We start from the raw sequence: 24,511 nt of genomic DNA on the forward strand, positions 1-24,511 counted from the left end.
AGGAAGAGGCAGGATGATGATATGTAATTAGATATACCTGAGATTCATCTGATATCTGTGTAAAACCACACAGCTGGCAGTATTATACTGAAAAGCTTCGATTTTTAAAGCACAGAATTAAAACACTTTTTAACATTATGTTGTTTTTTTTGTAGTTTACCAAAAGGTAAATAAAAAATTCACAGTATAACAAATCTAAATATCAACACTTTAATTTAACAGGATATTATCTTACACCACAGTTTCATTCAGATAATATTTAGAAGTTAAAACAATTCCCTCGAAATTACCAAATTATAGCTTATCCAATCTGCTGCAGTGTTTTAATATTTAAAGTTCTGAATAAAAGTAAAATTCAAATAATACTCTGGGTTTCTAACAACCGCGCTTAGTTACACACTTTTGGTGAGCCATAATTTCTGACTTCATTTTCTAAATGTCACTCTGACCTTCTCATTTCATTTACACCTTTCTGCTTTTTGTCTTGTTTGACTGATATAGCACCATAAAATACAAATTTATATTTTAAATACCATTTTCTTTTCCTATACACCATATTTTTTAAATTACTGCATGCAAGGCAACATGGGCAATGTGTAACCATGCTGACTGGCTCAAGTTCTCAAACTCAGCATGGTGAAAACAATCTCAGCCACCCAGTTCATTATTTCTAGTGCAGTCAAAGGAGCGCTGCCATCAAGCAACAGTTAGTATTTTTTTATATAGTGTTATCTGAGCTGGTGAACTGGTCAAAGTATCTCGCAGACACACATACTTTGATTTATTAGAGACCTTGTCACTTTGTTCAGAGAGCAGCTGACCATGGAGGAGATCTTGTTAATTTTAAGACTGAATCACCCAAAGGGAGACAGTATAAAACACCACAAGTATGATAGGTGATATAATATGAAGCTGTGCGCGTGTGTGGATTATCTACAGTATGTTTGCAAAGCATCGCCTTGGAAAGGCATTGCATCCTTATGAGGCATAAATGACACATTCACGCTGATCAATCAGTGCTGTGTTCTTCACCTGAGAAAATATTGGGCCACACTCACAATGGATAAAAGCACCTTGAAGCTGGGTAATTTAGGGAAACTTCTAAAAAAAGGTAATGATTCACAAAGTATTTTTAGCACTAAAAGTGACTCCTGACTCTGAGAAATCACTAAGATGTGGTTACAATTAGTCTAATCCCACAGGTAATTTGCCTGTTCATACAAGCAGCTGGGAAAGATGGAGCAATCATTAACTTCCACAGCTCTTTTTAACTTCCAAGCAAACACTCGGCTTTTTTTTTCCTTTCCCCATTTCAGAAGATTCATTTTAAAACGTTGGGATTATCTGGTTATGCTGCTATACACCCAAAACCTGAAATTTTGTATTTCTCTGGAAGGTTTCATGGCTCTGTATGGGTGGTTTAATCTGATTTTTGATTTGACATAGTCAGGTGTCTATTTTTATGTTTCTGTGTGACTCTGTGTGCCATCATCATTTTTGTGACTTCTTTTGAGAATTGATATCAAATATACTTGACACTTGATGAGGTTAATGGTTGGAAATGCAGAAAGTGCAATATCGAATCAGAAGCTGTTTGAATGGATGTTTGTCAGATTCCTGTTATCACTTGCATGGGAAGTGTTTATTTTGTAAGTCGTAGAATCAGAAACTACACTAACTTGGATTTACCTGTCACTCACTTACGTTTTACAACACACACACATTATTCATAATTGATAGAACAACAGGAAAACAGCAAATGAAAGAGTGTTATATGCCCTAAATGTAAATGTAAAAAAAAAATGGAAATCCTTGTATCCCACATGGGCAAGATACATCGATAACTACAGTATGTAAATACTGACACATTAAAGTAGAGGTTTTTCTGCTCCATAGAGGCATATCAGCATTGCAGTCTTCACGCACCCCTGACTGTAGAACCAAACAATTATAACTGTCAATGGATGTGAACCAGAAAATGTCTTATCTCCAAAAAAATTCATTCATTCTGGATGCAGTCACAGTTCTTCCATCAGTTCTCCTTGACTGCACAGCTAAATTTGCTGCAGCAGGTTTACCATGTGGTCTTCACATCAACTCCAATTTCTTAACAGCTGTCTGCATAATAGTAATAAAAATGTACAACGTTCAGCTTCAAATTCCATTTACTAGATGTCTAAAACTATCACTATTTTTATAACATCTACTAACCTTGTTTTTTTAATATTGTATATAGGTTACAAATATGGATAACTCAAGTGTTGGTTAGCTCAGCATCTGCATACTCGGTTTTAAGTATTTCACGTCACCACATGGGCTTTGGTTCTTGAAAAAGAAGCTAAAAAAATGGGAGAAAGCTTATAACAGACTGCTCTTCCTGTCTACTAACTGGAGAAAAAAAAAATAATTGAAAAAAGTTTTACCATAATAATAAGTTTCATACTGACATTTTTAATGAGATGTTTTAAAGGGAGATTGTTTTTCTCTGTAGTTGGAACTGTTAACTTTCCTTTAACTATCCTCAAAAAGCAGAAAAGAGCAGAAAATGAAGCATTTATGTTTTCAGTGAGATTGAGCCTTTTGAAGGACACATCATACTGGTGTCAGTCCAAGTGTAATATGTGGTATTTTAAAACAGGAATTAAACCTGTATTTTCACAGCTATGCGTTGTTATATCAAATCTGCTCATTGAAAGCAGTGAAGTCAAACTATTAAAGTCAGCTTTACTTTGTAGTCACAACTATTCAGAGGTCAGGACCACAAGTTGGTGCTCACATTCACAGCTTTTCCAACAACAAATAGCATCTGTATTCTTAGAGCAATCAAATTAATAGCTGAAACAATGATGACTAGAAACAATAAAGCTAATTAAAGTAATATTTTGGAACATAAGCATGGCTGTCAGTGTTTTTCCACAAGCCTACTCTCATCAAAATCATTAAATACTGAGTTTGACTCAGTTACAGCAGATCCTCATATGTAAGCTCATTATCGCCACTATGAATTTTAGTTTTACATTTAGTAGGGGCCATGTTTTTGAAATACACATTGATGCTTTGGAATAAGACTAGTATTAGCCTGTATTTATTAAAAATTCTCTACATTATTTTTTCCTCATTAAAACAGTACTTTTAACTGCAAATTGAATAACTGGATAAAGTTATTCTTCTTATTAGCTTATCAACCCATATAGCTGCTAACATGCTCGTTGTTAGAAAAAACAATGGTCAGTAATTGTGCTTGAAGCTGTGGCGGGCATGCACAGATACATGACTTTCAATGTGTAGTCAGAAAAACCAAAAAAAAAAAAAAAATATCATGAAAGACAAGCAGTGCACTCGTGTTTGATCTATGACACATGAAAAGTATTTGCTAGTACAGAACTGGTGGTACAAACACTAATCTTGTAGTCCAAGTGAAAGGTTTCCACACATTCCTTTGGCTATATTGGATTGCCAAGGCAGGAGTTTTCTGAAATGAAAGGAATTTTCCAGATGAATACAGTGTTTACCAACACACTGTCTGCTGCACACACTTCAACCCAAATACAGCTCATAACAAAGGCAATACAAGCACATCCCTATCCATTGGCACCCTAATAGAAAAGCATCAATAACAACACGGCAGGAGGGAACCCTTTTATGAACTGATCGATTTCTGAGCCTTTTGCTGCCACAAAGAGGAAGCACAACTCAAAACACGGGGGAAAGAAATGAAAATCTACTTACTCCTTGGGCAAATGAAAGAACAAGAAGCTATGGACAGGTGAACGAAAAAATACAATTGAAAATATGATAAAAACAGAAGATTACCCAAGAAAAGTTTGTCTACTAATGTAAGTTTCAGTGAAGAATCACAGGTACTTAAACTTTCCTCTGAGCGGTAAACATAGTGTTTCTGCTGGTTAACAGTGATTCCTGAATAGGTCCTTGATTGATATCTGAGAAGTCAGAACTTTAACAATGCTTGACTTTGTTAAAGTCAAGCATTGTGTTGCTTGACTTTAACAAAGTCTAATAAAAAAAGAGGCTAAAACAAGACTTTAGATTATGTCTGTTGCATCTTCAAGCCATTCCCTTGCTGTCCCAGAGTTGCAGAATATTTCATTTAAAGTCATGACATTTGAAAGCAAACCTCTAACAGCTGCAGCAGAGCTGCCAACCTTCTTGTGGTTTTAACTGGGCTTTTTCCAGTTTTCCGAGGACTCAAAACGTGGAGCTTACCAATAATTTCTCAATCACTTTTATTATTTATTATTTTTAATTGACCATTCACTTTGTCAAGCTGTGTGCCTCTCGGCACTCGCTCTCTTTCCCTGAAGCAAGGCACTAGCTTGATTTGCTGGCACTTTAATTTTTTTTTTTAACTATTTAAATAGAAGAATACAAGTTTCAGTTTTTATAATACATTAGTAAAAAGACTTTGGGCATTACTTGGATAATTAAAGAGATAAAGTCAATTTTATAATTGTTCTGTAAAGATTACACAAAGCTCATTAGTTCTTTAAGTACCGCAGTGTACATATATTTGAGTATTTTCTTTGTTTCGCACCACAGTGTCCCAAATTCCCACCATGATGTCAAGCATGCCATTCTGAGATGGGTTTAAACATGATCCATCTCTGAAGGGGACTCAGATTTAAACAATAGGAGAGCGAAGCTGGTTTGTGGGCATGTGGGGGGAATAGGGGATTAGAGAGCCAAAGCATTGAGATTTAAACTAAAGGGCAAAATAGCCAAGCACACTAGCACTTTTCAACCATGAGCAAAGGACTCAGCTGAAGATTTTAAAAGTTTCATCCCTTTCTTTATCCCCCACTGTGATTGTTCTCCAGCTCTGGAAAAGATGTGAGTTTCTATTCCTCTGTTTTATCTGCCATTCTCCTGACGCTGACGGTCCCAAAGAGAAATATGTGTTTTCTTCTTGAATAGAGCTTTCTCACCATCACCTCACCTTCAGAACACAGACTCAATGCAGATGCGAAATAGCACACATAGCACATGAGCAGCATACATTACTGTAAACTACTGTACAAATATGCACCGTATAACATGTATGCACTAAAGAGCTCGCACACACACAGAGTGTACCGTGCCAAAGAGCTGCAGAGCTGTTCTATTATTCACAACCAGATGTGCTGGAGGCTGAGATGGAAGGAGGTGAAGAGAAAATGACAATGGGTGAGAGATATGCGCAAAATAACATCACTGTCAGAATATATAAGGTTAAAACCAATATATGAAAGGATAGAGGGATTTCACTCTGTAACAGTAATGGTGAGAACTTGTCAGTCAAACCTAAAGTCTTTCAAAGACTCATTTTCACTTCCTTTCTTTGGTCTGGAGAGATGAGGAACACTGTGGGTTTAAAAGATGCCATTTCAAGTGGCTATACCAAACATTCTCCTCCTTAAATAAATCTCTTCCGTTCTTGAATTGGACAAATATTATATAGGGAAAAATTTAAAAACAGGCCACATGGTTGCCTGTAAACGATTAGCTGCTTTCAGCTAATCCCTCACCGTAGGGGTCTCACAGCTGGTAGTGCCCCATGTTTGATTTGGCAGAGGTTTACACCAGGTGTCCTTCCTGGTGCATCCACAAAGGGGATGTGTGTCTTTTACTACATCACTGGGGGCTTGACAGTTTTTGCATTGAGGGTCTAAACTTAAAGAAAATGTATATTCCAAAGAGTTTAACACTAATGCATTTTCCTCTACATGCATCCTATCTGTCAAACGTTCACTTCTGTCTAAAACAGGCTTTTCAGGTAATACAAGTAGATTTAATGATTCCAAGACCTTGTCTATCTCACTGAAACATATCAATTTACAAGGCACAAAATGAAAAAAGTAAAATTTGCGCAGTAACCCTTCATTTCTTGATTCCCTTTGCTCTTGCAGGGAGTGAAATGTCCCATAGCTTCATGTGTTGCTTTAAAGTTTCATTCCTGTTACAATGAGGTAGTGTATTCATTCACAATCTATTTTAATTTTCATTTTCTGAAACTATCCTCCACAGAAAGGAGAGAGGGGGCGAGAGATGAAAAGAGGAAGAGGTGGTGCTGGCAAGGGACTTTGATCATGGTTGAAGAGTGAAAATTAATCTTGTTGTCAGGGAAGGGTAGCAATGTGAGGCACACTGCGATTTCATCTATCTCTGCTCCAACTGCTCTGTTTGGCCCTGATCCCCTCCCCACAAAGGGAGAGAGATGGTGCAACAGAAATGGAAAGCTCCCAGTTAGATCTCCTGTCTGTGATTCCCACCTGCAGAATTTCATCTGAATAAGACGACATTTTGAACAATTGATGTAAACGGACAATGCAACAAGAAATAAAAGAAGGCGGTCATGAATTGCATACCATGAACTCAACCCCTTTTCTTCCCATTTATCCACCGCTTCTTTTGTCTACCCTTCTTTGCTCGTTGAATTTCACTCTATCCGAGCTATTTCCAGCTTATAACCATTCTCTTGCTCTCATCCCCAGCTCTACCTCTCACTAATTGTGTGGATGCTTTAAGCATCCACACTATTGAGTTCCTCTTGGGACTTCCGTACACTTTTTGGCACTTAACTACTTCCACAATTTTCAGCCGATTTTCACCGTTCAAATTTTAAAATATTCTGCTATTTCTGCTAATTCCTGCTATGTCTTTTGGTATTTTTCACTATTATACTTTTTAAAATATTAAGCTTAATTTGTCCCATTGAAATGAATGGGAAACTTCTGCAATTCTGCTAAAATTTGCTTGTTTCTGAAACTTAACTACTTCCTCATATTTTCACGTAGAACAACCATTCAAACTTTAAAATGTTCTCAAATTATTGGGCTATTCAGGTATGATTCAGCTTTTTCAAATCTTTTACCGTTTTACCTTTATGCCTCTTAAAGTTTTCAGTTGCAAAATTGTGATTTTTCACAAAATACATGCGTTGTTATGGTTGCTATGCACTTGGCTTCCAGTGTGCCACTGAAGGTTTTGCAGTCTTCTCTTCATGTCCGAACAACTTCTTGCTACTTGCTCAATCTTCACTCAACTTCCACAAATTATACATCAAAACATAGGTATTTTTGCTGGGTTTCCGAAAATGTCACTATCATTGTTGTGGTATTCATAGAACTTTCGCAAATCTCCTCAGACCAACACAATGTCGGAAAACTCTCCATATAAAGTCAATGGAGAGTTTGTTCAAAATCACCGCTGCATTTCTGTAATGAGAGGCATATTCGAATCATCATATCTCCTTAACGAAGCAAAGTTAAGACATGAGGCTTGTCCCGGTATATCTTCAGACACTCGTGACGCTCACAATTCAAGAATTTCTTTCTCACGTATTACCGTTCTGAAATGAGTTGGACTTGTTTGAGGGTAGGAAATTCGTCCGTCGCTCAGATTTCTTCAAATTTCAAACCCTGGAAATGAACCACTTTTTTCTCTCGTCATAACTTTTTGTTGGATTTCCACAGAGACCTGAAAATTTCCATGACTGTTCACCAAAGCCTGCTGTCTCTTACGGTGAAAGAATGATATCGATACTCCAAATAGATTTCGAGTTACAAAGCGTTGTTTGAGGGCAAGTCAAGCCAGTTTTTGCTTCGCTCTACTCAGTTATGGTGCATTAGAAGTCAAATATCTTTAATAATTCACATTTTAATGATAAATTGTCAACACTGGAAGATTCCCCCATCTCTTCTGAACAAAACGGTGTAAGAATGACCGCTCTAGCCCCTACGGTTAGGAAATTATGGTCATTTGTTTGAGGGGAGTCGTCATTATGAGAAATAGGCTGCAATAATCCTGTGCCTCTCTGTGCTGCGTCTGTAAATAGATGCACCTGTTTTGGCGGGAAAAAGTACACAGGCTCTCTGATTGGTGGATTCAAATTCAGCAGCTCCCAGGCTGACCTAGAAACTTACTTCTCTCTCCCTGTGCATCTTTTTGCTGATTTTTTCATTTAACAAGTATATTTGAGGGACCCTCAGCATGTTCAGCATTTTTTCAGCTGTCCATTTTGCTTTTCCAATTTTTCTGTTTAACTTATTACTATTGTGCTAAATCATACTATTTCTGCTATTTTATAAGATTTGTGCAAAATATAGTATTTCTGCCAAATATAGTATTTCTGATTATTTATAGTTTTTCTACTAAATCATAGTACAGTATTTCTGCTTTTTATAGGATTTGTGCTAAAACATAGTATTTCTACTAAATGTAGTATTTATGCTTAATCATACTATTTCTGCTTTTCATAGAATTTGTGCCTAATATAGTATTTCTGCTAAATTACAGTATTTATGCTTTTTATACTATTTGTGCTAAAACATAGTATTTCTACTAAATGTAGTATTTATGCTTAATCATACTATTTCTGCTTTTTATAGGATTTGTGCCTAATATAGTATTTCTGCTTTTTATAGGATTTTTGCTCAAACATAGTATTTCTACTAAATGTAGTGTTTATGCTTAATCATACTATTTCTGCTTTTTATAGGATTTGTGCTTAATATAGTATTTCTGCTAAATTATAGTATTTCTGCTTTTTATAGTATTTGTGCTAAAACATAGTATTTCTACTAAATGTAGTGTTTATGCTTAATCATACTATTTCTGCTTTTTATAGGATTTGTGCTTAATATAGTATTTCTGCTAAATTATAGTATTTCTGCTTTTTATAGTATTTGTGCTAAAACATAGTATTTCTACTAAATGTAGTGTTTATGCTTAATCATACTATTTCTGCTTTTTATAGGATTTGTGCTTAATATAGTATTTCTGCTAAATTATAGTATTTCTGCTTTTTATAGTATTTGTGCTAAAACATAGTATTTCTACTAAATGTAGTATTTATGCTTAATCATAGTATTTCTATATATTTCTGCCAGGTCCCCAGGCAGCCAATCCTCTGTGAGGACTGAGACATTCAAATTTTCAAATCAGGGCCTGCACGGCTTCCCAGCCAATCATATATGTGTCCTGAGGCATTCAAATTTGCATATTGGGGCCTTCATGGCTTCTAAGCCAGCCAATCATATCTGAGGGCTGAGGAATTCAAATCCACAAATCAGGGCCTGCACGGCTTCCCAGCCAGCCAATCATATATGTGGTCTGAGGCATTCAAATTTGCATATTGGGGAATTCGTGGCTTCTAAGTCAACAAGTCATCCATGTCATATATCTCTAAAAATTCATATTTTAATGATAAATTGTCAACACTTGAAGATTCCCCCATCTCTTCTGAACAAAACGGTGTAAGAATGACCGCTCTAGCCCCTACGGTTAGGAAATTATGGTCATTTGTTTGAGGGGAGTCGTCATTATGAGAAATAGACTGCAATCCGGTTGTTCAGTGATGACGCGACGAATCCTACTTCCGGGTCTAAAGTAGTCTGCGTTTAATATGGCATTTGTGTTGTTAACATGTTTAATGTTATGTATTTTCTTCTATTTGATCTCAAAAAGCTCCTAAAACAGTCAGCGATCACTGTTGACCTCCCTCGGCTTTTATTACCGCTAATCATTTATTTAAGCTCAGTTTTTAAAACCTTAGGATGTAACTACAGCCCAGCCCATGCAGCAGTATATGAATGACTAACCTCGTATTGTGGATGGATTATCTCAGTTGTTCTCCTGGCTGAAGTTTGGTCCGTTTACAGCATCCTGCCATGCAATTACATTTGTTCCTGACCACCGAGAACACTCACGGTAACTTTTATCAAGTGGAAAAAAAGTTAGCTTGTTTATATTATGCTAACATAGCTGTGTCGCTAGCGGTCACGTAGCACATCATTATATACCAGCTAGCCAAACTTCAGTAACCCTACAAACGTCACTGCTGTTTAGCTTTCTGTCTTCATTTATGTTGGAAGTGATAACAGAGCTGTACGTTTTAATTTGTTTCCAAAACCCCGCAGTCAGGACATGCTATATTGTATTTAGATAGAAGCTAGCGAGCTAACTCCCTGCTAACTTCTAACTCCGTTAAATGTCATAAATTCTGTTTTCATGGATGCCTGGATGTTAAACTCAATTGTTACACCTGGTAGAGCAGAACGCTGATCATTTTATTAAAGATGAAAGACTTTAGACAGTTTTTCAACTCACAGTAATGCCATAGTGATCGTTTGATATATGGACCTGCAGCGGAGTTTAGACCCAGACACGGCTAGTGACGTCAGACTGAACAACCGGATAATCCTGTGTCTCTCTGTGCTGCGTGTGTAAATAGATGCACCTGTTTTGGCAGGAAAAAGTGCACAGGCTCTCTGATTGGTGGATTCAAATTCAGCAGTGTGTGTGTGTGTGTGTGTGTGACAGAGAGAGAGAGAGAGAGAGAGAGAGAGAGAAGGCCTTTTAATGGGATGATCTCATTCTAAGATTCAAATTCAATATATTTAGACTGGTTGACTGAATTGGATCTTGTGTGTGTGTCTCTCTATGCATGTGTGTTTCCTTGTGTGTACATATTTCTGATTGTGTGGCTGTTATATTTTTTTTTGCTGATTTTTTTCATTTAACAAGTATATTTGAGGGACCCTCAGCATGTTCAGCATTTCTTCAGCTGTCCATTTTGCTTTTCCAATTTTTCTGTTTAATTTATTACTATTGTGCTAAATCATACTATTTCTGCTATTTTATAAGATTTGTGCTTAATATACTATTTCTGCCTTTAATAGGATTTGTGCTTAATATAGTATTTCTGCTTTTTATAGGATTTGTGCTTAATATATTATTTCTGCTTTTTATAGGATTTGTGCTTAATATAGTATTTCTGCTAAATGTAGTATTTATGCTTAATCATACTATTTCTATATATTTCTGCCAGGCAGCCAATCCTCTGTGCGGACTCAGACATATATCACATATCAGGGCCTGCACGGCTTCCCAGCCAGCCAATCATGTCTGAGGTCTTCCGTTTCCTCTCTCGTCATATCTCAGCGACAGTTGTACAAAGAGCAATGAAAATCGCAGTCAAAGTACACCAAAGTCCGCTGATTCACCCAGTACAAGAATTATGCCTCTAGTCCACCTAGTTTTTGAGTTACACAACGTTTTGTAACTCCAAAAAACGGCGTTTTTCGCCTCTCACCGGGATCTAATTCTGACTGCTCATCACCCTGCTCCTCTCTTTCCCAGTGGCGCAGTTGGTAATGACACGGGTCTGCAAGCCAAAGATCGTGGGTTCGATTCCACCTTGGTCAACATGTTTTTTTCCCTACAAATTAATACACTGTCACAGACCAGTAATTCATATTCATCATTTATTACAATTCTGCAAACTTTTATGATTTTACCAGCTTTTCTAATATGGACCTCACATTGGCACAAATACTCTTACCTTTAGGCTCTGTGTATGTGTGTGTGTGTATCAATATTTCTCCCATTTTAAAGTATTACTCCTCCATAATTGTATTTCTGTTAAATCAAAGTACTTTTACTACATCTTAGTACTTCTGCTCAATCATAGTATTTCTGCTAAATCATTGTTATTATGCTATATTGTAGTATTTCTGCTCAATCATACTATTTCTACTATATTATATTTTTCTTTCTAAATATAGCATTTCTGCTATATAATTGTATTTCTGCTATGTTATAATATTTGTGCTAAACCAGAGTATTTGTGCTGTATCATAGTATTTCTGCCAAATTATAATATTTGTGCTAAAACATAGTCTTAATTTAAAATTACAATATTCATAGTTCATCACAGTGTCTCTGGTAAATCACAGTATTTCTGCTATGTTGTACTATTTTTCTAAATCATAGTGTTTCTGTAATGCTTAAGTATTTTTGTCTAAATATATTCTTTCTGTTATCTTATACTATTTCTCCTAAATTCTTGTATTTTTGAGAAGTTATGTTTCTGGTAAGTTACAATATTTCTGCTAAGTTCTGCTATGCTATTGTATTTCTGCCAAGTATTATGTTTCCTCTAAGATATTGCAGTTCTGCTAAGTTATTCCATTTTAGCAAAGTTCCTTTGCTTCTGCAAAGTTTTTACAATTTCTGCAACTTTTCAGCTTTTTCAGCTACTTTTTGCATACAGCTTCAGCTTTAAAGCATCCACACTGCATTTTCGCAGGAAATGCAAATTTTTCTAGTGGTTATCTACACTCCTAGAATCTCATGTATAGAGAGATTATTTCAATGGGAAATCAATGTTAAGAGCAGTAAACAGCAGATGTTTACAAATTGTCTCTCTTGCACAACGAGCCGGAGATTATAAACTCTATAAGGTGGAAAATCATGCAATATACATTAGAGTCAGTGGCCACCAGAATACAACTTTTGTCTATTTAAGTTGCATAACTTCTTGTTATGCAGAAAATGTTATCCAGATAAAGAGGAACAAGTCAGAGATATACTACTTTATTGCTTTATAGCTGCTTAACTGATGCAAAATTTATATTAAAATCTTACCTAATTTGCTAAATTTATACGCAAATAACATGCAGTCTTTGAGGATGGTTATGCATCTGTCTGTTCTTTGCACTGGTCTAAGCTGCTAAATGGTTAATGGTGATTTTTTAGGCTATTTAGGGTGGGTGAGGGGGTCATTTTTATAGCAATTCTTCCATTCGTTCATTCACATATCATTACATTTAGTAGTAGCACATCAACTCCACCACACACACATGCACAAACACACATCCAATGTTCTCCCCTCATGGCCATGACCATGAATCCTGAATGGAAGTCAACACACACACTATCCATAAAGACGTCTCCCACAGCGAGGAAATGGAAAATACCATTAGGCTGCTCCTATGACCACAGTGGAGGTTTAGGCTCAGACTGCACACAGCACATGCTCACAGCACTACACACAGGAGCTTCCACACCTTTCGCACGCACGCACGCACGCACGCACGCACGCACACACACACACACACACACACACACTTTGAGTTGCTACTAATAGAATCTCTGGACTCAAAAAAATTATTATCCAGTTGCAGAATCAATTTAAGATAAATAACACAAGTTAGTGCTCTAAAAGTATAACCTAACACTTAGAGTATACATTTATCATAGACATTGTCTGGTTTTTAATTTAGTGGCTCTTTAGTGGACCTAAATCTAACAAAACCTTTTGTGAGACTGTTGTGATCTTGAGTTTTAAAAAAGATTGCAGAGGCTCCACTGCCAATATCGTCCATCTGGCTTGTGGTCTACAACTCACTGACTGTTTTCATCACATTGTAAAACCAAAGTGAATCTTGTCTTCACAGTAATGAAACTAAAATAAATTAATTCCAGGTGTGTTGCTCAAGTTCTAAAAGACTAAAAACAAAGATTCCTGCAGACTGAAGCTGAATATGTTTGAAGTGGTCCATATTAGCCATTGTACTGCCATTCCTCAAATGTCCCACGCAGCCACACACTGGGGTGGGATATGCCAAATAGCCCTACGAAAGAAAGCAACCTGCGGTTTCGGAGTGTGGAAGTGTGTGAATGTTAGATAGAAAGCACTTAAGCATAGAATAGTGCTTGTATGAATGGGTGAATAAGGCACATTGTATAAAGCGCTTTGAGTGGTCAGGTACAAAAAAGTAGAAAAGAACTATGTAAGAACTAGTCCACTTAGTTATCCGCACCATCCTGTATACTCTACATCAATATATCCTACAGTCTGAGTGACAGAATGGGTGGACTGTGATTGTCTCGTTCCTCATGCTGTTGTTCCAGAATGTTTTTTTTAACCTGTCACCTTTATGGCTGATGTCCCAGCACTTTTTCTGGATTTATGACAGGATCTTGTTACTTCCATTTTGGCTACTGAGCTAAGCTGCTAAAGGACAGTATACACCATCACTAAAATGATGAATGCATTGTAGAAGTGTAGCATACTATGCTTTTTGGACCCAAAATATTTTGCATTGTTCCGTTGATTTCAACGTGAGGTATTGTTGTTCTCAAACAATGTGGTTTGAGTCTACGCCAGTGAAACACGCTCACGTCGAGTGTTACTCATTCTGACTCTGCAAAAAGTCAAGTAGTACTTCATATCAATCCAAATTGTATTTGAGTGTTCATTGTCCTACAACTCATGTAGTGCCTTCAGTGAAAAAACAAGGCTTTTCTGAATCTTAAACCTAAGTCCTCTAGTGTTTAGTTTCCATTCATCCCTTCAGAAATATAACACTACACTGTTGTCACTACAAATGTTACACTGTTCAAAAGTCTTCTCTTGATATGTCTGTATAGCCTGAAAACTTCTTTTGTGCTCTGTCATCATTTCTGTGCTCTCTGACATAGTTTGATTTCCTACAGCGATAAGTGTGAGACATCATTTGTCATCCAGACAAATGCACTGATCCTCTCTATTTTCAATGGTTTGATCTTTTCTCTGTTTGTCACAAACTTTTTTTTTAATCCTCAGTCTGGCGTGTTTGTGACAGCATTGTTTAGGTATATATATTAGGTTCCTGTCTTGTACAAGGAAAATAAAAGCTCTGACTGTCACATCACTCGAGATACAAGTGTGGTTCCATTCAGTTTCCTGGTTTAATTTAGCGATCACACATGGTTGACCCAGCTTTCAAACAGCCCTGCTTTATCAAATAACCCCAGAACTCAAGGAGTCCTGTTCATTCACAGGATGCTTCAGGATTAGGGCCATTTGGAGCCATAAGACATTAGCTTGATATAATGTGAGAAGTCATTTTTTAGGAAACATAATAACAGTAAAATAATCTCGTTTGGCTCTCAGCGAAGGCAGTCGCACTTTTCTCCTCTCCTCCTTACCCTTATCTTCCCTGCTTAGCCTCTTGTGTCCTTGTCTTGTCTCATGTGTATTACTTTCCCTGGAACACTCTCGCACTGTCGTTCTCTTAAACCGAAAAGAGAATTATGGATTTGATCAACTGGTCTCTGAATGCTATTGACACCCTTTTCTCAATGAGAAGTCTGGGCCCAGGAGAGCCCGAGTGCCCTGGAGGGACTTTCCGTGCCGGATACACGATGGACGGGTGGCAGAACTGGAGGGTCACGTGCCTGGCGGGACTGTCGATCGAGGACGCTGAAGATATCTACCTATTCGGAACCATGATAACAGGGTTCTTGCTGATGGGAGCTGGCTTGGCCCTGACTTATCGGAGAAATAAGAGAGCAGAACCGGCTGTTCAAACCCCCCCAAGGCTGCCCGCTGGAATTGAAGCGATGGGACGAGGCGCGACCTCTCACAACGAACGCAGCATGGTTAACACCTTGGAGACGCTTACGGCTGCCGTGAAGACTCAAAATAACAACATTGAGCGTATGATGGGATACATCAAAGAGAGGCCTGCTCAAAATGACACCCTTGAGCGAAAGTTGGATCACATCGCAGAACGGCTCACTGCAGTTGTGGGGTCTCAGAATCAACAGAATGACAACACCACGGAACAGAAGTTTGATACCATCATGGGGAGGCTCGCGGCTCTCCAACGGGAGATCGAGAGACCAGTGTCGGAGTGTTAAAGAATAGCTTGAAATTCGGAGCTGCTCACATAAAGGAGAAATCAACAATATTCAACATATGGACACCACGGTGCCAGCTGCTCAGGCCGAAGGCTGGAGCCTTCGATGCTTGTTGCCTCCTGGGAACACGAGGCGGGTCTGGGCCCGCGCTGGAGAGTCGGCGCAGTGGCAGGATGGCTGCTGTGTTGCCTGGGATTACTCCTTATCCCCTACCCAACCCTGTTGCTGGTCACGTGCTCTATAATGTTGTACTGTGGACGTTTATGTGCTTTTCTGTGCAGAGGAGGGTTTTTTTTGTTTCCTGTTCTCATGCTGTCCTCCTGTAGCCCAGCATGAGTAGAGGTCTCTTTTTTTCTTCTTGTACCTTTCCCACTGTAGTGTACATTTCAGTGTTTTTTTCTGTAATGCAACCGTTCTCTGACTTGTATCCCCATGTGATGTCTGTGTTGTATGTGTAAAGTCGGGGGGCGGGTTCATTCCACTGCAGGGCAACCTGCCACTGCATGTGGCGAATAAACTTTGAACTTGAACTTGAAAAAGTGACCATCTCGGTTTTTACTCCAGGACTTGCAAAGTCACTATTTAAATAAAGATTTGTACAATGGTAGTAGTGGAGACTGGAAATAACAGAATATTTGGTCATCATGTTGTAGCAAAATTGAAGCTCAGTTAAGTCCTTCTTGGCCTTGATCATTAGACAGTACTACTCACAGGACACAGTTTTGGAGAACAAGGGACTTCCGCTGAAAAACTAAGCATAGGTTTTGTTCACTTAGCTGTGACCACATCAAACCCATTTATTTTAGATATAGCCCACATTAGCTGATACCACCGTTAACACTATTCAAGCCTGGACAGAGTTAGTCTACAGGTACAAGCCACTTTGCAACCCACCTCCTGCTTTCATGCCGCTTCAGACTGTCTGCTTTGCTGTTTCTCTCCCAGGCTCCAACTGTCTATATATGTATAGGAAATAGCATCTGCTGCCAAAAATAAACTTCTGCCTTCCAGTCAAGTCTTAGACAGAACCACAGCACTGAAACCGCTCTGACCAAAGTGTTTAATGACATATGTCTGAATACAGACAGTGGAAAAATGTCAGTCCTAGTTTTACTGGATCTCAGTGCAGCATTTCATACAGTTGACCACAACATATTACTCAAACGACTGGAGAACTGGGCAGGTCTTTCAGGAACTGTACTAAACTGGTTCAAAACATACTTAGACAACAGGAAATACTTTGTATCAATAGGTAACTTCACATCTGAACAGACAGGTATCACATGTGGAGTTCCCCAAGGTTCCATCTTGGGACCCCTTCTGTTTAACATTTACATGCTCCCACTAGCACAGATTATAAAGAACAACAAAATAAACTATCATAGCTATGCAGATGACACACAATTTTCTCCAGCTAAACAAAAACTAAACTGAAGTAATAGTCTTTGGTGCCAAAGAAAAACGATTACAGGTCACCAGAGAACTTCAATCTATACACCTAAAAACCAAAAACCAGGCGAGAAATTTGGGTGTAGTGATGGATGCAGACCTAAACTTAGAAAAACACATTAAGACAATAGCAAAATCAGCTTACTATCACCTCAAGAATATTTCAAGGATAAAAGATCTGATGTCTCAACAGGACCTGGAAAAACTAGTCCATGCATTCATCTTTAGTAGGCTTGATTACTGTAACAGCACCTTTACAGGTCTACCTAAAAAAATCAGTCAGGCAACTACAGCTCATTCAGAACTCTGCTGCTGCTCGAGTCCTCACTAAGACCAAAAGAGTGGACCACGTCAGTCCAGCTCTGAGGTCTTTACACTGGCTGCCTGTCTATCAGAGGATAGACTTTAAAGTTGATGCTGGTCTATAAAGCTCTGAATGGTTTAGGACCAAAATACATCAGTGACCTCCTGACCCAGTATGAACCTTCCAGATCCCTCAGGTCATCTGGATCCGGTCTTTTATGAGTTCCCAGAGTCAGAACCAGACACGGAGAAGCTGCATTCAGCTTTTATGCTCCTTATATTTGGAACAAACTCCCAGAAAGCCTCAGATCAGCTGAAACACTCAGTTTATTTGAATCCAGGTTGAAGACTCACCTATTCTTAGCTGCATTTGAATAAAAGCTTAAATTTTAAAACTTACATTTTAACTGCTGATTTTATCTACTGTTCTGATTTTATATACTGTTTTTTTTGTTTGTTTCTTGTTTTGTTTTTTTAAATCAATTTTAAATCATGCTTTTTATTTGTTTTTGTTTTTAATGTCTCTGTAAAGCACTTTGAATCACCTTGTTGTTGAATTGTGCTATATAAATAAACTTGCCTTGCCTACTCCATGTGGAATAGGTGGATAAGATAGGATAATTTTATATTTTTCTAAATTTTCTGTGCTGGAAAAAAGACCAATAGTTACCTTTTATTCATTTTAAGTTAGCTATTTTAGTGTAAAAAGACATCAACACAGGTTTTGCTCTTCTTTTCTACATCTACTCATACACAGACATTATGTTATAAAGTCTTAACTCTACAATGTTTTGACCATGCACTATTTGTGTATTGTAGTGTAATAAAACAGCTGGTTGGTGGAATCACAATGCTTTTTCCAATAAATTTGCTATCAAATTAGTTTTGTTGCATTATTTTACTGGAAGTGTGAGTGTGAACAAACTTTTTTATATTTTTATATTTTTTCTTTATAATTTCTATACAGTGAATCATCAGAATGTGTGTGTCACTGATGGATAAAACCAGAATTGTTTTTGTCAGAATCCTGTGAGTTCAGTGTGACTATTGCTGTGTTGCATGTGTATTCGTAAAATTCTACAGACAAATAAAAAAGAATGAATGGGTAATTCAAGCTTTTTTACATGAGACTTTCCATATAAATCTGTTTTCTAATACCTCTTAATGTGATATCAGTGCATACCCCTAAAGGCTTTACAGCAGTCTGATATCACACATCCCACTTTGATTTCTCATTAGTCATGCGTTTTTCCCTCATGAGATCACTCTGACATCACCTCTGTCATTTAAGGCAACGCTTTCAAGCTCTGCTGCACCAACCACAATCTTTTCTCCCAACAGTACTCTTTGCAAAACCGCACCATGCTTCAAATTTGTGTGTAAAAGGAGTCAATGTCTGCTCATTTTAACACATAGAGTAAAGGATTAGGTCTCCTTACGGATGAGACGTTCATCAGCTAAATAAGGTCACAACAACTCAGCATCCCTAAAGCCACCTTAGAAAAGCTGTGAAAATAAATACCACTGAAGCAAGGATTTTCTGCTCCACATCAGTGACCACAGTTACTGTTCAAGAGATACATGACCCAGCCCACTGTCAGGTAACGACACGTAACTCTGGGTACACAGCACTAAATAATACAGTGTGAGGTGAGCCTATTGCATGACTCTATAAATATGGTGTGATCAAGCTAACTTACCTGTTTAATACGCAGAAGAAGGAGCAAGGAGAAACAGAGACCATTCAACCAAGGTCCAGTGGAGCAGAAGGGAGAGAGATTGGAAAAGGAAAAACAGGAAAAAACAGTCAGGCAGTGCAAAAACCTTAGGAAATAAATAATTAAAGACATTCTTTTCGCATTTGAGCTCGACAAGACCGCCCTATAATGCCATTTGGCCAGGAATATTGAAATGAAAGAAACACCTCTCAGTCTAAATTATTGAAGAGGTGGGTGATTGTCTTGTCAATGGAGAGGGCAAGAGACGAGGTGGAGCTATCTTGCCTCACCCAGGCAGGCCCTCTAAGCAGGGAATGTCGGCCACGGTATTAGAAGTGGAGGTGTGTGAGGATTTCAGACACTTTATTGGTCGAACACGTGCAAAATCTGTCAAAAATATTGCTTCATTATGACCTGCACAAGACCAAAGTGGGACCTCCAGCATGCAAAGCAGCTTGCTACAGTGGCATGTATCAAGTTAAACAGCCATTCATTATGCATGCTGGTTCCTGGAGAGCTGGAATTACCTTTCTATGTAAGGCTCTCTCCTGTGCAAATGAGAAACAGGCCAGTTGCATAAAAGTAATGACTTGGTTTGATGTTATTACTCTTTCATGAGCTAAGCTTAATCACATTTTTTCCCATCCCACTAGTTTTCATCTCCAGTGCAAACACCAACATGCACCCTTACCAATTGTGAAAAAGCTTTGCAATGTAAGCTGGTATGAAGTGGCTAAACTGGATCACGTGCATTTACTGCCTCTAGTTTGACACCGCAGTGGTACAGCTCAGGCCACCAGGAAACGTGGGCATGTCTGGGTGTCCTGTGGTCCCACAGAAGTGAAAGCAACTTCAACAGGATATATAAATGTTACTATTCAGTTTATTTATTAACTGTTTTGTATTTTACACACTTGCTATTTTAAGTTTTCAGAAAGTTAACCTCTCTTTAAGTATGTCAGATATAAATAAATTAATGCACTGGAAACCAGTTATTTCCAGTCATAGGTTTGACAGTCAGGCAAATGCAACTGCTGTATTATATAGCTTTCTTATATCAGTAATGTTTCAATTTAGTTTCGTTTCTTGCTGATTAGGTTTAGAGAAGAAAAAAAAAGACCAAAAAACCAGAATTTAGGGTTATAATATGCTGTCTCACTATTACGATTACCCGGTGCTGTCAAAAGCACCTGGTGAGCATTACTGTTCTCCAGAAATTATAACGGACTGGAAGCATTTATCTGTGTTCAAAAGATCCAAAGTCTAGACTGTTCAAAGCTAAAAGTGAACTGGGCCAAAACTTACCATCTGACAAACTCCCACATGCAAGGCACACAAAACCACTAAACAGTACACAACAGGCCAAGTCTGCCTGTGCAAAGACAGATGACACTAGTTTAACAGCATACACCCAGCACAACCTCATAAACTCTGACACATCTCAGAAAAAGAACACACATATTCAACTTCTGACCAAGCACCTTGTCCTACAGCGCTCCAGGCTCCTGATCAATGAAAACATGTTAAGGGATGCCTTTTAGGAAAGTTAAAGCACAGTTGGTGATAGAAATCTAGGCCTTACTCTCTCAGCAACTATAATTTATAAAGCCCTGAAGCACATGGCCAGTTAAATGATCAGGAGAGACAGAATGTACATCTCTGTAAGTTATCTGAGTTTCTGTCTAAATCTGTGTGCCAACGCTTTGTTTTTGGCAAAAAAACAAAAAAAACAAAACAGATATGACAGGGGACGCGTTTTCTCTGACTATGTCACCATTTCTTTAACTTGTTCTTTTGTGGAATATATGCATTTGATGAAAAACTGAAAATCCACTCTGTAATAACCATATAATATACCCCAAAAGTACAGATGTTTTAAATTAGATAAAGCAGAACACATTAAATTTGTATTTCATTTATTAAATACTAATAATAAATACTAATAATTTAGATTCAAATTGCTTTTTCTTTCTAAGTCCAAAACACATGCATCTGAAAATCAGCACGTATCCGATCAAATCCTTGGAATTGAGGAAGAATAATCACTTTCGCTTTCATCTCAAACTATGACGTTTATTTTGACCTGTTCCTCTCACATGCTACATTCTGACTAACAAACACAGAGTCAATTTTATGGTCAGCTGTAAATACACATAGAATTGTTGATGAGGTCTGTCTTGCTTGCTGTCCAGCAGTGACATTTTCTATACTTTAGACTTTCAGGTTTTCCTGAGTCTGTTTACTACTCCTATACATGCATAACCACAAGAACCCCACTGGGCATGGACAATATCTAATCATGATACTTGTGTGGGTGTATACACATCAAACCCATTTTTGCTTCTGCAGCGGTCCATCTTTTAGCTCTCAGTCAACCAGTCTGTCACTCAGCCATTCAATCAAGCAAACAACCAGCCAGTTAGAAAGAGTCTCTACCAATCATCCAGGAAGTCAGTCAGTCAGTCTGCCAGTCTGTCTGCTAGATGTTTTTTCCTGCCAGTCAGCTACCAAATCAACAAGTCAGACACTTAAACTGTCTTGTTTATGCTTGCCTGGTGAGATATACACACTTCAAGATGTGTCCCAAATGCCTGTCACAATACATTCAATCTTAAAGAATTGCAGAAGATTGGATGAAACGGAAAAAACAAAGGATAGAAATAAAGCAACATTATTTCCTGCATGCCTTCTTTCCCTAAAGTCATTCTTTGGAATGACTTTAGGACCATATCATAAAATTGCATTTCTGATTTTAAAGGTCAAGCAGGATACATATAAATATTGTAAACACATCAGCATCAGGGCCAGTAGGGACAGTACTCTGTCATCTTTATCCCAACTCACTCATGGCCTCACTGTGTGGACTTAAATGTGGAAAAAAAAAGTGAATGTGAAGATTATTTGGTCACAACTGTGAAAAACACTAACCTGTTAAGATAATTATTATGTATTACTACTGTAGTGAGGAAGTGGAAAAGATAAAAGGCTGCGCTTGTTTATTTTCTTTTAAAACTACACAAGCATTTTAAAATATTTTCTATACAACTCTGGTGTAATGAGCTACGCTGTGGATGAGGATGTCTAATCTGGTCTGTTTCATTGAATTTCCCCAGTGATGGACTCCAATCTGTCTAGGGTGCACCCCTTCTCTTGCTCATTGTGGCTCCATCACAAGTTTGGACCATCTCAAAGTCTCATTTTTGCTAACATCTTTGCAATTTGTATGGACAACTTTCACAAAATATTAATACAATGAATCAAAACCAGCACACAGAAGCTTTATCCTCGATACTGACTTTCTGTCAGCTGCAAAAGAAAAACAAGAAAGCACATAGCCCTGAAAATAACGTTGTTTTTTCCCCTTCTTCTCCATCGGGCCTGATTTCCTGTTCCTCTCATCTCTTTTCTTCTTTCTCATCCATCTTGTCATGGCCCAGTAATGGCCTATGAAACATTAATTTCATTATTCCAGCAATATGGCTGTTAGCTAGACACTGAGTGCGTGGTGAGCAGGGAGGGACGGTGTAACAGATTAGTGGGACAGACAAATCAAACAGGCCGACAAGACTTGCACATCATCAGACTTTCCACACAAGGGTTTCCTCTAAGCAAAGTAAAACAAAATCCAGCTTTGCAGAGCTTGTTGCTGTTCTCAAATCAGAGTAATTGAACTCAAATAACTGTATCTTTCCATTTTGCCGGATACGCTTGGAAAAACAAAGAACTCTCATCCCACTGAGACGTACGTGCTTCTGGAGGCTTAATGGAAAAGTGAAATGATGACAGAGCAATGAAAGTGAATATTAAATGTAATTCTTGTGATTTTCCCTTTAAGCCTTTTTTTGATGAAACTTGATAAGAAACAAAACTGCTTATGTTATAGTTTCAATCGGGGCACATGAGTTGTTTTTTTGGATTTTTAGGCCTTGCTCTGAAAGTAGACTTCAAAGTTCTTTGTTTAGTGCAGCACAGAACAGAAAGATTGTGCCTTGGAGAGAAGAAAAAGGAGGAAGCACAAACAGTGCGTGCTAATTAGAGCTTACCTTACTATATAGGTGCCTGTTATCACGCACTCACAAGCACATACGATGGGGAATGCGGAAATGTAGGACTAAAGGTTTTTGTGTCTTATTCCTACAATATGGCTGCTATGAGCATATTTTCCATGTGTTATTACATAATAACAACTCTAATATCAAGGTATAAAAATGATCAAAGCACAGTGTGTCATCATAACGCTTCACATTTGTTTTTTGTACATCTCGTGCAGCTGTCTTGTGGTTAATTAGGTGTTTGTGTCTACGCCATGTGAAAGTGTTAATTAGGTTTTAGATATGAAAAGTGATGCTAAATTGAGAACTCTCTGATGAAAAACAGCCATGTGAGAAATGCACTGGACATATCCTAGCTCCTTTTTTCATCGTTTGCTCTCGACAATAGGACAAGATGAAGCACTGTCATTCTCTGTGATTATAGGTTTAACTGGATTTTCTAATTGGTTTTCTCAGTGCTCTCTGTAGCTACGCTTCAATACCTTAAATGGTAATATCCATTCCCTCTTTTAAGAACCAGTGAATTAGCACGTCAGTCTCTGACAAGCTCTGCAGCTCATCAGCACCGCGCAAAACAAGTTGTCGTGCGTAAACCATCAACATGGCCCGTGCCAAATCAATGGTACTAACAACAAATCACACAAATCAATACAATCCCCACAGACATTCAATGACCACCTCACACACAACGACAGACATCATGTAAGAAAAGAACGTGGGAAACGATCAGCGCTATGGCATGATGGTGGATAAATAAAGACATTTGGAGGCATGTTAAAATACCCTTCAGGGATGCAGTGCTGATTATGGCATCGAGAAGATGTCTGGCTGCAGATCAGGCTGGACAACCCAGGGGCAAAAACATGCACTTTTTTACACCAGAAATATATTTTTAGCACTTGATGCATCCTGTAACTTTCACATTTTTAAATTACATTTGACATTTTTTGATACTTCATGTATTCTGTAAAAGTGTTCAGCATGTTAATTATAGCCTCAAGGTAGACAAATGAAGTATAGATTTAAATGTTAACCTGACTTTTAGCCTGACTAGCACTAGTACTTCTAATACTAGTACTTCAATAAATGCACATTTAGATTAAAGATATATGTATCTATGCTCTAAATATGGTATTTAAAAAAATGCTTTTAAATATGCAGTACATATTGTTCTACAGCCTTTTCTTCTAGTGTACAACATGTATGTGAAAAGGTCCTAAATGAAACTGGTAGACAAGCTTTTTTTTTACTATTTGTAGTGTATTTTTAAAGCATTTTCTTATCAATTAATCATATTATACATATCTACTATTTATCTTCACTCACAAATATTATGGATATCACCATTATTAACTATAGGCTGAAGATGAAGATTGGAAGATTGGCTGCCCACATTCAGGTCCAGACCAAAAAGGCTAGGCAGCGCCTGTATCACCTACGACAACTGAGGAAGTTCAGGGTCTCTCCAAAGATCCTCAGGATTTTCTATACAGGCGCTGTGGAGAGCATCCTCACACAGAACAT

The 24,511-nt window shown here is 37.9% G+C and overlaps 2 protein-coding genes across 2 annotated transcripts in view; one reads left to right on the forward strand and one right to left on the reverse strand.

Moving 5' to 3' along the window:
• The window catches only part of nrg3a (neuregulin 3a), a 360,952-nt gene that overhangs the window by 197,397 nt on the left and 139,044 nt on the right, over positions 1-24,511 (reverse strand). The window lies entirely within an intron of this gene.
• Positions 14,857-15,484, forward strand: LOC146560722 (uncharacterized). Its single transcript, XM_085296131.1, has one exon. The coding sequence runs from the start codon at positions 14,857-14,859 to the stop codon at positions 15,463-15,465; it is 609 nt and encodes a 202-aa protein (XP_085152257.1). The 3' UTR covers positions 15,466-15,484.

Source organism: Mchenga conophoros, linkage group LG13 (assembly GCF_057382185.1).
Source record: "Mchenga conophoros isolate Kocher_MC1m ecotype Shallow Benthic linkage group LG13, M_conophoros_male_GT1.1, whole genome shotgun sequence".
Taxonomy (NCBI): Eukaryota; Metazoa; Chordata; class Actinopteri; order Cichliformes; family Cichlidae; genus Mchenga; species Mchenga conophoros.

What these genes read in the sequence shown, in the direction of transcription:
- LOC146560722 (XM_085296131.1), top strand. Translation starts at nt 14,857, where the DNA reads ATGGATTTGATCAACTGGTCTCTGAATGCTATTGACACCCTTTTCTCA.